Source organism: Delphinapterus leucas, chromosome 16 (assembly GCF_059928025.1).
Source record: "Delphinapterus leucas isolate spDelLeu-1000000601 "Yukka" chromosome 16, BTC_Dleu_Yukka2, whole genome shotgun sequence".
NCBI lineage: Eukaryota > Metazoa > Chordata > Mammalia > Artiodactyla > Monodontidae > Delphinapterus > Delphinapterus leucas.
In genome coordinates, this window is record NC_143144.1 from 9299241 (window position 1) to 9313658 (window position 14418).

At 41.7% G+C, this 14418-nt stretch overlaps 2 protein-coding genes across 9 annotated transcripts in view; one reads left to right on the forward strand and one right to left on the reverse strand.

Moving 5' to 3' along the window:
* TBCE (tubulin folding cofactor E) overlaps nt 1–2572 on the forward strand; it is a 109900-nt gene extending 107328 nt beyond the window's left edge. For 3 of the 5 annotated variants that reach the window (XM_022553147.2, XM_022553145.3, XM_022553150.3), the window contains 2 exons: nt 2186–2277; nt 2446–2572. In XM_022553147.2, the coding sequence (XP_022408855.1) occupies nt 2186–2277; nt 2446–2538 (185 nt within the window). In that variant the 3' untranslated portion in view covers nt 2539–2572. Of the gene's footprint in view, nt 1–1741; nt 1831–1916; nt 1950–2185; nt 2278–2445 lie in introns of all 5 variants that reach the window. The other 2 variants (XR_016388026.1, XR_016388025.1) reach the window with 2 other exon arrangements.
* B3GALNT2 (beta-1,3-N-acetylgalactosaminyltransferase 2) overlaps nt 1361–14418 on the reverse strand; it is a 57891-nt gene continuing 44833 nt past the window's right edge. For 2 of the 4 annotated variants that reach the window (XM_089897434.1, XM_022553151.3), the window contains 7 exons: nt 13546–13624; nt 9340–9523; nt 6798–6923; nt 6022–6181; nt 5319–5375; nt 3921–4081; nt 1361–2261 (listed from right to left, as the gene is read on the reverse strand). In XM_089897434.1, the coding sequence (XP_089753560.1) occupies nt 3941–4081; nt 5319–5375; nt 6022–6181; nt 6798–6923; nt 9340–9523; nt 13546–13624 (747 nt within the window). In that variant the 3' untranslated portion in view covers nt 1361–2261; nt 3921–3940. Of the gene's footprint in view, nt 2262–3920; nt 4082–5318; nt 5376–6021; nt 6279–6797; nt 6924–9339; nt 9524–13545; nt 13625–14418 lie in introns of those variants that run through there. The other 2 variants (XM_022553152.2, XM_022553153.3) reach the window with 2 other exon arrangements.

Here is a 14418-nt window from a genome sequence, read left to right on the forward strand (position 1 = left end):
AAAGTTCAAGTCTCGCATAACTTTCAGCTCATCTAGAGATTACCTCTTCAGCCAGAGGCAGTAGCATGGGAGTGCTCGCCCTTCGGGGCCTCCCCCAGGCCCTCTGCTGGTTAGTTCTCACACTGCTGCTCCGGGGGCTTTCCTTGGCCAGAGATGTTCTGGCACTGGGCTTGGGTGCTTTCTATTCCTTACCAGTCAGGAGCCCCTGCAGAGACAGCTCTTGGACGCTGTTTTAATGGACACACTTGAAATGGTTTTCTTTTAAAAAAACTACTTCAGAACTTTAAACCTTGATGCTGTTGGAACTGATTTTGTTTTATTTGGAAAAGACTTTTATGTCAACAAAATCAGATCAATGTAACTTACCTTGAACTGTCAGTCAAAAGAAAAATCAAAATTAAACTTGATTCACAGTTAAATACTAAAATATAAACAGCTTAAATTTAGCACAGTGAGGATTTGAAGAAGAAATAAAATGTCTATGACCGTAAATGACTCTAGTGAAATACCCTTCTGTTTCCCTGTCAGTGCAGTGAATTCACATTGATTTTTTAATTCATTGTTATCAAATAAAACAAGCTGATCATGGTATTGCTTATGGAAGGCTTTGGTTGTGCCCAAAGAAGTACCTTTATGATCCAGAACCATCATCTAGTATCAAATTACCAGTATTGCTCCATTTTTACTTACTAGAAATCCAGTTTCTATGCCTGTGAAGTGTAATGTTGCCACTGTTACATAATGATGAATTAAAATGAGTGGTCCCCGCTTCATTATTCTGTTTTCTGACTTGACTTCTGTCAGTAAGGGCATGCATGGGGACAGACGAGTGGGAGAGGGCCAGGACTTTCTGTTAAAAGCAGTTAGCTTTGGACGTGTTTGCACTTTTCCTTCTCTTACGTGAAATCAACTTGTGGGAACGTGCTCAAGAATGTTCTCGCCAGGGCTGTGTTAAGTTTCCTTTTCTGGGCTTCCCCTGGGAAGGCGCAGAACCCTCTGGGTCAGGCACTGTGGAGAGCGCAAATGAGTGCTGTCCCGGGCTGATGGCTCCTCCCCGACCTCCCACGGTGTTCACGGTCTGAGTTTTATTCATCCTCAGGTGGAACTAGCAGAGATTAGAATAATCTAGAGAAATTATATGTCAGTCATAATTATGCTTCAAGCAATTCCAAATCTGAGTCCTATATTCTCTGAACTCAGCAGTCGGAGTTAAGCCAGCACTAACCGCCCTCTGCACAAGGAAAGCCAGTCCACCTAAATCTATCTGTCACATATTCACAAATAAAAGAGCAAATTATGTTAATCGACACTGTAGTCTACTTAGTGTCTATATTCAGTACATAAACAAGAAAAGGGCCAGTTTTTATTCTAAAATAAAGATAACATTTATTATCACAAGTTGCATAAAAACAGCTTTTACAAAAATTATTTTTGATAGAAAAATATTTGTTTGAATACATGTGATCGTTGTAGGAACACCACACTATTGCTGTACCTCCAGCTAAAGCTTCAAAGAAACCGTATTGCTCATAATCAGACATCCAGTATTTACCACACCCATCTTTGGAGAGAAGTTCATAGTGTTTTCTGAACAAACCAAAGCTTTTCCTCATTAAGTTACATTGCCATGCCTGGTGGTCCCCTGTATGTGTATCACATTACACGCATAAACCACAATGATTACAGACTGGGAGCGCTGGAAGGGGGCTTGTGGATCATTAGTCTACACCTCACTTTACAGAGGAGGAAACTAAAGCCAGAGAGACTGAGACGCGTCCGATCATGGCGCCCGAGCCCCATGCCAGCGTTCTCTCAGTACCTCGTAAGTAAGTAAGTAAGCACAAAGGTTTAAAAAGTTAATGATTTCACTCACGTTTATTCTTCTGTGCTGAGAATATGATTTCTGGTTTATTCAGGTTAAGGAGGAACTATTAAACACCGCTGAAATGGTATGAAAACTCACCATCAAAGGGCACTTAGGTCAATCATCGGCCCCGTTTCCCCCAGCCTCCCAAACGACCCCCTAAGTGGTGACACTGATCTGGTTCCCTGGGTTTACCTGGGTAAATTGATAGTATGAAACGACAGTGACAGCTGTCATTACAGTTGTCATCTTGTCACGTGAGCTCATTTTACAGGTAACTGTCCTTTGAGAGAACTTGATGGTTTTTCTTTTCCTTGATAGAATCCATGACAATTCAAAAGGTGAAAGGCTTGCTGTCACGTCTCCTCAGAGTTCCTGTGTCAGAACTTCTGTTGTCCTATGAAAGTCCCAAAGTAAGTTGCCCAGCAAAACACAAAGTCGAGTTCCCCACACTGTGACTTGCTACTAAGCTATGTCTCTACGTAACATGGTCTGATTCTAAATGGAAACCATACATCTTTGTTGGGGGGAGGTTTTGCCACATTTGTCTTAATCACCCCCACCCCTTTGTCTGATTTTAGATGCCGGGCAGAGAGATTGAACTAGAAAATGATCAACAGTCATTACAGTTTTATTCTGTGGAAAATGGAGACTGTCTATTAGTGCGATGGTAACAGCCAACTAATAAAATTCAGAGGTTAGACTGCTTATCGTGACTGGGGTTCATTGGAAATTAAGGGACTTATTGGGACAATTCGGTCCAGAACAAATGAGGTTTTACAAGTTGCCCTAAGTGTAAAACAGCTGTATTTTTCACAGGGAAGAGACCGTTTCCAGGCTTGTATATACAGCCCTAATAAAGGCTTTGCACCTAGTAACGATTTTCAGAGTTCATTTCATAGTTCCTGACTCTTTCATTATGAGAAGATTTAGATACTAAATAGAACCTCGCTAGTCTAAGAAAATCTGAACAGTTAATGTCTTCGTAAGACCAGTTTTAATGGAATCCTCTATTGACACTACTGGTTTAAAAGGTTACTAAAATGATTTGGTTGGTCATTTTGGGAAATGTCCCTTAAACTGAAGGAAGCACGTCCTCTATGTAGTACAAATGCTATGATTTCTCTTCTCAGTTGCACTGTTTTTTGAGTACTTACAAAAATTAATTACATGCTTTTCCCTACAGTTATACCCAAACTGAGAATACATTCTTCTACAGCAGCTTACTAGCGTTGACTGAAATTCAGTTACATTAGGTAAACATTAGGCAATGAAAGGAAGAAAAACAAACAAGATGCTTTCAATGCCAAGGATTTAGAACTACCCATCCCTATGGCATTAAAACCCTGAGAGGTGTTTGATTTTACTTATATTCACAGAATTTTAGCACTTTAAAAAAATAGGAGTACTAAGCTGTGATCTTCAGGATTTATGTTAAAGGGCAAAAGGAAACTTGGGTGTAATTAGTCCACTTAATAAATGAACTTTAAAACCAAGGCCCAAAACCCAGCGTTACATTGGTTCCTTTTCAAGCTGCCCACTTCATTCAGAGATCCACAAAATCTGACATGATTTCCAGAAACCCCTGACTTTGGTATCAGTGACCACTGCTCATACGTGATCACACAGCATTTCTGTGAGTTCTTTTTGGCCCTTAATTATCCTGCTTATGCTATCCAGAGCTATTCTGCAATCCAGGTTGAAATTCAAACTTCCAGTTACTACTCAAGATTTCTGAACTAGGCCAAGTTTTAACCAAAAATGATAGGTAATAAATTACTAACAGAAATGATGCACTAGGACTTGGAAATACTTTTTTCTTTTATAAACAATTTGGTATTTTTCAAATCATCTTCCAATATATAAGTAATTTTTTTCTTACACTACAGTATCTGTTGATTTTTAAAATGGAAATTTTGTGCAAATGTTAAGAAATACCACATTGGTGACCCGTGAAGGTGCCAGCCAAGAACTATCCTGAAAGACCATATAATCTGCGGCCGAACCTTGGGCTTTCCTCAGACTTCCGCTCAGATCATCCTTCGCCCACCCTGACCTTAACACTGCGAATTGACCTCATCCTCCTCTTGCTTCACACCGACAAGGATCACCGCACAACTCCTTCAGTTTCCACAGCTGTGTTAGTTCTTGCGGAGAATACTGAGGGGAAGACAGCATTCCTGTTTCACAGGTCTTCTCACACAGCCACAGGCTGTCCTGTTGAAAAACAAAACAAAAGCTGATTTGGGAGCCGTGACATACCTTGCTGGAAGACAGACAGCGTGCATACAGGAGCTTCCAGATCCCAGTGAGGCGGAAGTTATTTCAAAGACAAGTGCATGTGTGAAGCCGCTCAGCTTGTGGGGCATAGGAAAAGCACCCACCGGTGACCCTGAGGCTGTGGAATAAAGAAACAGTGCAGTGTGTGCATTAAGAGTTTGCGAAGGGAGTTCTATGAAGAGAGGGTGTGGAAACCACAAATGCAGAGTTTCGTATTTGCTACTGGAGAAGAGGTGGCCAAATAGCATTATGAACAACAGCAAGCACTGAGGGAATGGTTACAATATTCGGGGGACAATACCAAGTGCTTTATAAATATTATCCAATTTACTTCTCACAATAACCCTGTGAGGTAGGAATTATTTCCTTTTTACAAATGAGAAACAAACTAAGAGTGAAGAAACTTGCTCAAGGCCACGGTGAAGTTCATGCTGGTAGGCTGAGTAGGAAGGATCGAAATGGAGTCTTGTCAGACTCAGAGTCCGAGTTTTCACCCACCAGCCTACTTCCCAGCTCTGTGGACTGGCTTCTGTTTCCACCAATATAGCAGAATACAGATCCCATTCAACTTGAGAACATAAAAAGGAGGGATATAATAAAAAATGTCTTTTTAAAGGATGGCTGAACTGGTGGCGAAGGAGAGGAAACTGGAGAGTAGAAGGGCCTGGAGTCAGCGTGTGCCTTGTACAGGCCACGCCTGGGGACAGGAGACTGACCACTCCTTCCTACAGAGCCCTGTGCCCCTGGGGGCCGAGAGCCTCCAGGGGTATTAAAGGAAACACAGAAGGCCTGTCTGTCTCTGCCCTGGCCCTGGACGGGTGGGACGGAGAGTCTCCCCTGAGCACCTGGCACCATAGCCCGCACTTAGGTGGGTGCAGCTGGAGTCACATTCTGCGGGGCCACCTCACTGCCAGAATCTGAAGTCAGCTGATTCTTTTGTGTTTTAAAGCTGCAAAGAATTTCTGATCAAACGTATAAAAACTCAATTCATTGTGAGTAGGAGAACTTCCATTCAAAACATTTCCTTTTGGTTTAGACTCAGACAAATATTGTGTGAGCTCTAGGCACATTACTGTGAACTAGATCAAGAGCACAGTTATGATGCCAGAAGACCTCCGTTCACTGTTTTGCCCAAGGTTTGACAGAGAGGCCAGCCCCGCTCAGGCTTGCTTACCTGGTATCTTTTAGGTCCTATGGCTGCCATCCAAATGCCCATGCTTACATCTTCACCCTACACAGGTCCCATAAAGTTTAAAATGTAAAAATTTAAATGCTATTTCGTCTGTAAAGACAATGCCACACCCATTCCCGTAAGTAATCTTTCTACTTCTTTGTTTTGTGATTATTCTAACATGCAATGCTGAGGATGTATTATAACACTGATACACGAAGTAAAAGCTACCTGCCATTAACATGAAGCACACACACCACAATGAAGTATGACTATACACACACTATGTAAGCAGCCAGCCCCTCTTCTCGTGGACCTTAAACTTCCAGCACTGACGATATGAAAGATACACTGGATTTAGAACCGGGCCGAGATTCATTGATTTGCCATCTCAGAATCAGCAGAAAAACAAGCTTAGTCTTAAGCTTGCTTAGTCTTCCTTCTTATGAATATAAACCTCTACATTCCTTTAGGGACTATACCTTTAAATATAGGCTGAAAACATAACAGAAGGCTCAAAGATTTGGGAATAAAATTTAGATTTGAGGGATAGGAGTGTACCCCTAACCTTTGAGGGCTGACTCCTATCTAGAATGAATAACATGCCTTTCCCCAAGATCAGGTGGCTGTGCTTTTAATGACGGAATACTGAGTGGGATAAAACTTGTTTGGTCAGTGTACTCTTAGGTGAGAAATCCTTAATTACCTGGTAGGTCTTTAATCTCCCCGAGTTGCCAGCCAGCCAGTGGACGATGTCCCTGGAGATGACATACCCTGAGCCGCACGCAAAGGCGGGATAAGCGGGACTGGGGTACTCCAGTTCCTGCCACTTCCCGGTTCGGTCAACGGCCCAATTCAATCTGAAACTGACATGCAACATGAGTCGGCTTCTTTGTGTTGCTCTGACCCGTATCCTACCACTAGTTAAGCTTGAGTCCTTAATTATCACTACAAAGGAATAAGCTGTAGAAGCAAGGAAAGAAGAATGAGAGATTATTGTTTTTGTCTAAGGACAGGAATTATTTATCTAGTGGTGTTTTATATAAAAGACATATGTTAAATTCTCTCCAAGTTGTATTTATGGAGTTTCTGAATCATCTTGTTTAGATATATTAAAATAAATGAAAAATAAATCACCAATCCCTATTGCATTCCTGAAGACACATAGAAAATGGTTTCAGAAATGTCACAAATTTATTGTAATGTACAGCAGCGTCTAATTTGAGTAGCACTTAATATGCAGGGCATGAGGATAAAAGCCACATCATTTTCCATCCTTCATTACATTAGCCTGAGGTTTTCCATTTAAGAGTTTTTTTCCCCTTTAATTGTAGATTAATAAAATATAATGACCCAGGGGCCTAAGAGGGAAATTTCCTATCTCAACCACATTTTTCTTATGATAAGTGACTTGTATATTTCATTCTAAATTAACATATGCTCATGAAATGAACACCAATGGCCTAACAATGTTTAACTTACTTTCCCCACCAAAAATTAGGCCCATCCAGATTCTTAAGGGCGATTCTGTTAAATGCAGCTTCCAAGTCTATGTAACAGTCATCATCCGTCTTTAGCAGCAGGTCAAAGCTGGTGGTTTCCACAGTCCTGTTGGCGGAAGGGGGGATATGAAAGTCAGGGCATCCATACGAGGAAACAGAGCAACACCAGTGTGGTGACACTGCTAACATCTTAATGAAAACTGGCCCTGTACTGTCTGTATGCTTGGCCAGCTTTTATCCGTCCAATATCGGGAGCATCTGCTCTAAGCGCATCGCTGCTGCCAGCTACAATCCTCACTTCATATTAACAAAGGGGTGTAACAGAGAGGTGCCACGTCAATTTTAAAAGGTATAAAGGAAGAAGGAAGAATACAATGAAAAAAAGATCTGGCTTAAGTAGAATATATAATCAAACAAATGCTTCTCAGGCCTTGCCCAGGTCAGGCCAGCATACCTGTTAAGCATCTGAACCTTGCCCCTGGCATTCTTAATGAGGGCCACGCAGATGAGGGGATAGATGCCATCCCTGGCCTCTCACACAGAACGCCGTCGTACAACAGAATGTGTTCCATGCTGCTACTGATAGTACACTCAGGTATTTTACAGTGTTTAAAAAGCTGAGTTATAACACTGAAGTACATTTTCCCTTGGAAACGATTGCCAGTAATTCAGCTATTACAAATGACCTTCTGGAAGGCACAAGAGGGTGATTTCATCTATCTAGACATTAAAAAAATATATAATGGCAACCAGAAACAAAATCGACTCTTTGATGTCACACTGCCAATCCCTGTACCTCTTTTACCCAGAGTCTTGCGAGGGAACCAGTCAGAAGACAGAAATTTGAATTAAAGAAATCTGGAGAAAGTTTCATTAGGCCACAAAATGGTGAATTTAACAATGGGTCCACAACAAAAAGCATAACCCTACGTTTCTAAAGTTCATTTCTAGTTAATAGCATAGGCCATACATAATATTTGCTAATTAGAAATAAACTTTGGTGATAAAGGACACTGAGGTCACTGATGGATCACCTGAATAAAGATGAATGAAAAATAAAGATGTCATTTACGATGTGGAGGGTAGATGGGGGGATGGGCTACTAGGAAGCGGGTCCGGACGTACAGCCTGTCAGAAGGTCACCGCAGTGTTCCAGGTGCACATGATGGCCCAGAACAGACAGTGGCAGAGAGACTACGGAGAGAGGCCAAGATCACAGAGATACGCAAGTAGTAGAAGAGACAAAACTTAAACTGGAGGTAGTTAATTAGACCAAATTGAACTTCCACAACTGGGAGTCAGCTCCCTATAGAAAGCCCTAGAACTCAGCAGTCGTGATCTCCCACTGCCTGGACCCCCATTCCCACTCCACCTCTTTACAGCCTCGCCCTTGCCTTGGCCGACCCATAACAGGAACCCCACTGGTGACCTTGAGCTAAAAGAAGGCTCTTTCTCTTACTACAGCTGTCAAACTTAATCCTGGTATTCTAGGCATACCCACATTTCCAGCTCGCATTTATATCTGACCTCTGCCCACAAGATGACTCCAGAATTACACTGACTTGCCCCAGCTATGAAACTACCACCCATAAATTAAACTGTCTACCCCTCAGGACCAGGGAACTATATCCATAAAGGACTGATGATTTCCCATTCTGCTCAGGGCAAAACAGAGAAGAAAAGAAGGGACAGACTCTGGGGCTCACCGAGCAACAAGTTCCCTGATAAAATTTTAAAAAAGAAAAAGACAAAGACGTGAATATACTTTATGGGTTTGGTCTAGACAGAGAGAGAGAGAAGGTTTCAGTTCTAGAGTCAGGGTAGACAGTATCAGGGGGCTCACAGCAAATTATGGGACCCTAGAGTAACTTAATAATACTAACAACTACATGTATTCAATTAAGAAGAGTCACTGTTATAGTATATTATTATTGGTGGTGTTATTATAATAAAAGTAGGAGTTACAACCAAGATCCAAGAAGTACTGGAGGGTCTGGGAAGTTAATATGGTAGACTATAAGGGTTGCTGAATTTCGTCTTATTAAAGCTTCTGGAATTAGGGCAGATAGTTCTTAAATGGGTTGGAGGAGAGAACGGAAATATAATGTGGATGTTCAGCTGAATGGAATTCAGATCAGGAACCTGGGTGTAAATGGGGGATATAGGTGGGTGGGTATGAAAATGCCTGAAGATAGGCCATTTTCAAACTCACTGATTTTCACCTAATGTTGGCTCAAGACAACTATGCCAGTAGGAATGACTCAAAGTGAATCAACTTTTGCCTTGTTTTTGATACATTAATAGTGTTCACATTATGGATCAGCTCATCGAAATAGTAAAGCGGCAGCATTTTAGAAGATCAGTCCTCACGAAGAACCAGGATACAACAGATCACATCCCAGGTGCACAGTGCTCTTAGGTTTGTGTGTTTTTTAAAAAATCTCAGTGATTTGATGTTGATAAATTGTTTCTACATCAAAAGAAAAATAAAACAATACCTACCCAACATTTTTATAACCTACCACTTATAGAAGTTCAGTAATTTTGCAGGAACGTTTCGGTAAGTGTCAACAACATCCACAAACACAATATCATCATAGAGGCTGCTTTCCTCCTCCAGTAAGGCATCCTCCTCGTGGAGATTACTTATATGATCAAGAAGTCTTCGAGGGCGAGAATGAAGATTTTTTAAGAGAGCATCACCTTCTAAGAAGGAAAAGAGAGCTGAAGAAAAAGACTATTGCAAAGTTAAGACCCAGAACTTGTAACGTTATTGCATTAACCCTTCTCCCAAGGTAACCTAACAACACAGTTAGGAACTCTGAAGTAGGGAAATGGGAATGCCCACACATTGCTGGTGGGAGAATAAAGGGCTATACTCACTGTGGGGAGCAATTCAGCAATACCTAGTTAGGCTGAAGATGTGTGCACTGTTTGACTCGCTAAGTCCACTTGTAGATATATCCCCAGAGACATTATTTTACACACTCACAAGGGTATTTATGGCAGCATTGTGACAGTGAAAAAATGGAACCAGCCTAAATACCCACCAATGGGAGAATGGTTAAACTGTGGTATGTTCACATAATGGAATACAGCAGTTAAAAAAGTTAACCTGCATAGCAGCACTATTTACAACAGCCAAGACGTGGAAACGACCTAAATGTCCATCAACAGATGAATGGATAAAGATGTGGGGTGTGTGTGTACACACACACACACACACACACACACACACACACACACACACAGGAATATTACTCAGCCATAAAAAAGAATGAAATGCCATTTGCAGCAACATGGGTGGAACTAGAGATTATCATACTAAGTAAGTCAGAAAGAGAAAGACAAATATCATATGATACGATATCACTTATATGTGGAATCTAAAATACGACACAAATGAACTCATCTACAGAATGGAAACAGAATCACAGACACAGAACAAACAGACTTGTGGTTGCCAGGGCTGGCAGGGTGGGGAAGAGGGGATGGATTGAGAGTTTGGGATTAGCAGATGCGAACTATTATCTATAGGATGGATAAATAACAAGGTCCTACTGTAGAGCACAGGGAATTATATTCAGTATCCTGTGATGAACCATAATGGAAAGGAATGGGAAAAAGAATATATATATATATTCAGATATATATATATCTGAATTGGTTTGCTGTACAGTAGAAAGTAACAACATTGTAAATCAACTATACTTAAGTAAAATAAATTTTAAAAAAATTAACCTGATCTTGGATGTTAAGAGGAATGGCACTAAAAAATAATGCTGAGAAAAAGTATCTTGCCAATTGATATATACAATGTGATACCACAGGTATAAATTATAAAATACTTTAATCAAAACTGTGTTATTAAAAGTTGTATACACATGCATGTAGTAGAAAATAGAAAAATAAGAATGGGAAGGGTACACATGAGTTTCAGGACAGTGGTCTCCTGTCCAAGGGGAAGGGAGAGGAACGGGGTAGGAAGTACTGGGAGGGAAGAGGCTTCAACTGTTATCTATAATGCCTTATTTCTCTGAAAACAAAGAAAGGAAGCAAATATGACAAAATGCAAACATCTGTTAATTCTGAGCAACAAGTACATGGGTGTTTCTTATAGCACTATTTTTGGTTTATTTACGATATTTTATAATAAAACTTATGACCAATGTGCTTAAAAGACATTTTAATTACCACCTTACAAGCTAATGGATCGTTTGTCACATCTGTGCAGGACTGTCCTCAAATAAGGCAGCAATCCTATCACTAGCGCAGGATTTTCTCAGCTGTCTCAAATTAGAAAATTTCTGAAAACTAAACAAGTGAGTGGCTGAGGGGTCGGGGAGAGAAACCGAGACGTAATCCAGCCCTCCGCTCTGTGACTGCGAACAACAAGACTGGGCATGGGGGCTGAGGGCCTGTGTCTGATTTCTACCTCTGCCACTGTTGGTAAGGTAATGGATGAGTCACACGTTTCTGGGCCTCAGCATTCTCATCTGTAAAAGGAGGAGCTGGACTACGTCTGTGGTTCTCAGGATTGCTTACTGAAATACAGATTCCTAGGCCCCAAGCCTAAAGATCCAGCAGGTCTTGGGTAGAGCCCAGGAATCTGTATTTCTAACCTGTGACTTCCTGTAACTTTGATGCAGGTGGACCACAAACAACCCTTTAAAAAACACAGGCCTAAATAACCTCGGGTCCCTTTCAACTTTTACACTCTCCTCTAACGTCCTTTCACTGTAAAGATAAGGATAAATATACACGATTTAACACTTGAACGAAAGTGAAAGTGTTATAAAATTGCAGCAATAGGAATGGATGATAATAAGATACGAGCAGAAATACAGGATTTTTCATTAACAAATTGTACATGTTGGTTTATTCTGCATATATCTGAAAAACACGAGTATAAAGTAATATATCTGTGTGCGTGTTGGGTGTTTGTTGCTGCACGTGGACTTTCTCTAGTTGCGGCGAGCAGGGGCTACTCTTCGTTGCAGTGCGCGGGCTTCTCACTGTGGTGGCCTCTCTTGTTGCAGAGCACGGGCTCTAGGCGCGTGGGCTTCAGTACCTGTGGCACATGGGCTCAGTAGTTGTGGCTCGTGGGCTGTAGAGCGCAGGCTCACTAGTTGTGGCACACAGGCTTAGTTGCTCTGCAGCATGTGGGATCTTCCCAGACCAGGGCTCGAACCCATGTCCCCTCTGCTGGCAGGCGAATTCTTAACCACTGCACCACCAGGGAAGTCCCTCTGTGTGTGTTTTAAATCTGATCATCTGTCTAGGTGCCATTTACAAGAATCATGTGGTTTATGGCCTCTCAAACTTTGGAAGCATCAAACCCATCTAGGGAGCTTATTAAAATACAGGTATCTGAGCTCCAATCCTGAAGATTTTTAACTCTGTAGGCTTGAGGTAGGGCCCAGCCAGAGATGCTAATGCCCAACAAAATTTGAGAATTTGTGTACCATGTGATTCTTCTGAACAGCACGTAGATCCTCAGATTTTAAAAAACTATAGTCAGATTTTCAGATATATCCAGTACATGAGAAGAAAAATCTATTCATTTTAATTCCTTTAGCCTAACACGAGTTATTTCTCTCTTGTTTGAAAGGAATTTGCCTCACCCAAACCTTAATCCTTTAGCCTCAGTGAGAGAAAACTTAAGACAAACAGTTGTTTAGGGTACAGTAGTTGCTCCTTGTAGAACAGTTTAGTGCCAGAAGTCTCAAGGGCCCCTCAAGTTTTTAAAGGCTCTTGATGGTACATACATGAGTTACCTGGCGAAAGAAAGGAAGTCGCTAGACATGCAGTTGGATGGTGTGTAACATCTGTACCCGGCCCCCCAGTGTGAGCTGTTTTACGAAACTGGCCTGACCTCCCGATCTGAGTCCTCCCCAGGGCTGAGCCATTAGCCCCTGTGAGCTAAGTCCATACCTTCCCTAGCAGAGTGGTCTCACAGTTTTATGAAAAATCTCTGGACTAAAATTAAGGATCCGTAAATTTTAAATCTCTATTTTTAATGGCAGGTTTGTGGGTAAAACCTGTACCTATTCCAGCCTACCCTTAGGGGTGATGTTAGAAATACTTCTATGAGGAAATACTGTATAAATAAAGATGCTAGAAATTGAAAAAAGCCACAGCCCATTCACATCTTCAGACTACCTGTAGTGGCCTCAAACAGAGGGTCTGCCCCATCCTCAACCCTGCACTATTAAGGGAGACCCCTGAAGACCTGCCTCTCAGAATACGGCCTCTGCTTTCCCCAAGTCACTGTGTGCCTTCAGGGAAGCTGTGTCCTAATTCTTTTATAGGAATCCATGATCTGCAGAGCTTTGAGAAGCCAGATGATGCACTACTAGGCACCTTTGTTCCGTAAGTGGTGATCAGGACAAGTGACCAAGAGCAACCGCATCAACAATAGCTTTTCTTAGAGATCACTGATACAGGAATTCATTGATGTGGATATTTTCAGGAGCATCACTCAAGAAGACAAACACAGCCACTTCTTTTTGGGGTGGTGGAGAGGGCTGCAGAGCTCTGAATACATTGAAAGCCATTGAATCAAATACTTTAAAAGGGTAAAGTATATGGTATGTGAATTATGTAGCAATAGAGCTACTATTTTTAATGACCAAAAAAAAGAGAAAAGATTACCTTTGATATCAAAAGTATGAAGATGAGGTGGGCGAGATTCAGTATGTTTTTCAACTTTTAACCAGTTGACTTACCCTGAATAGTATAAATAAAGCCACCTGCAACTCCCTCCACACCTTCCATGAATTCATGAGGCAAGGCACCCTCCCCAGCCTGAAAGAAACCAGAATAGAAGTGCTTGGTGTTTTATTACTAAGAGCACATTTCTTATATTTGAAAACTGATTTGGCACAATTCATAATGTGACGCCACAGCACATAAATTCGTCTAAGATGCTGATGCACTAGACTTATGCTGTCAGGATGACATCAGCATTCGAGTTTTGTCGTCTAGTCCAAGTTCAGGTACACACAGTAATCTACGGATTAGTGTTCAGAATTCCAGCCTACACAGAATCACGTATTCTTGAACTTGCTACCAACACTATTACCAAGACCAATTTTCTTTTACATCCGAACTCCACCACTTAAAAAAAATTATTACCACCTCTGATTTCGTGGAGATTGAAAATGCCCATGAGTTCAAATACACCCAAGCACATTTCAAAGTGACAGCTACCACGCAGAGACAAGCCCTCTAAGCAAACAGTTCAGCCCGAGCTGTACTGATTACTGATGCTGAAGGTGCCCACTGCACCAACAGCCAACAACAGTCCCCTCTACCGCTAAGGTGTGGAGCATCTTTGGTTATTACGAGATTTACCTCTTTTACCTCACAGGTTACCCCAGGCCCTTACTCAAAGTGAGGGGCCTCACCTCTATGTGTTCCACCCCAACTTAACACCCTACCAGCGATCCAGCTGCTGCGGGCTGGATGGGATTGTCACAGCCACGCCTCAGCATGTTTACAGCGTTTCTTCTTGACGGGTGGTCAAGAGGGCTTACTGCCTGGGTAGTCCTCTTTGAACAGATCCTTCTAGCAGAGCTGTCCCCTGTACAAAGCAATGT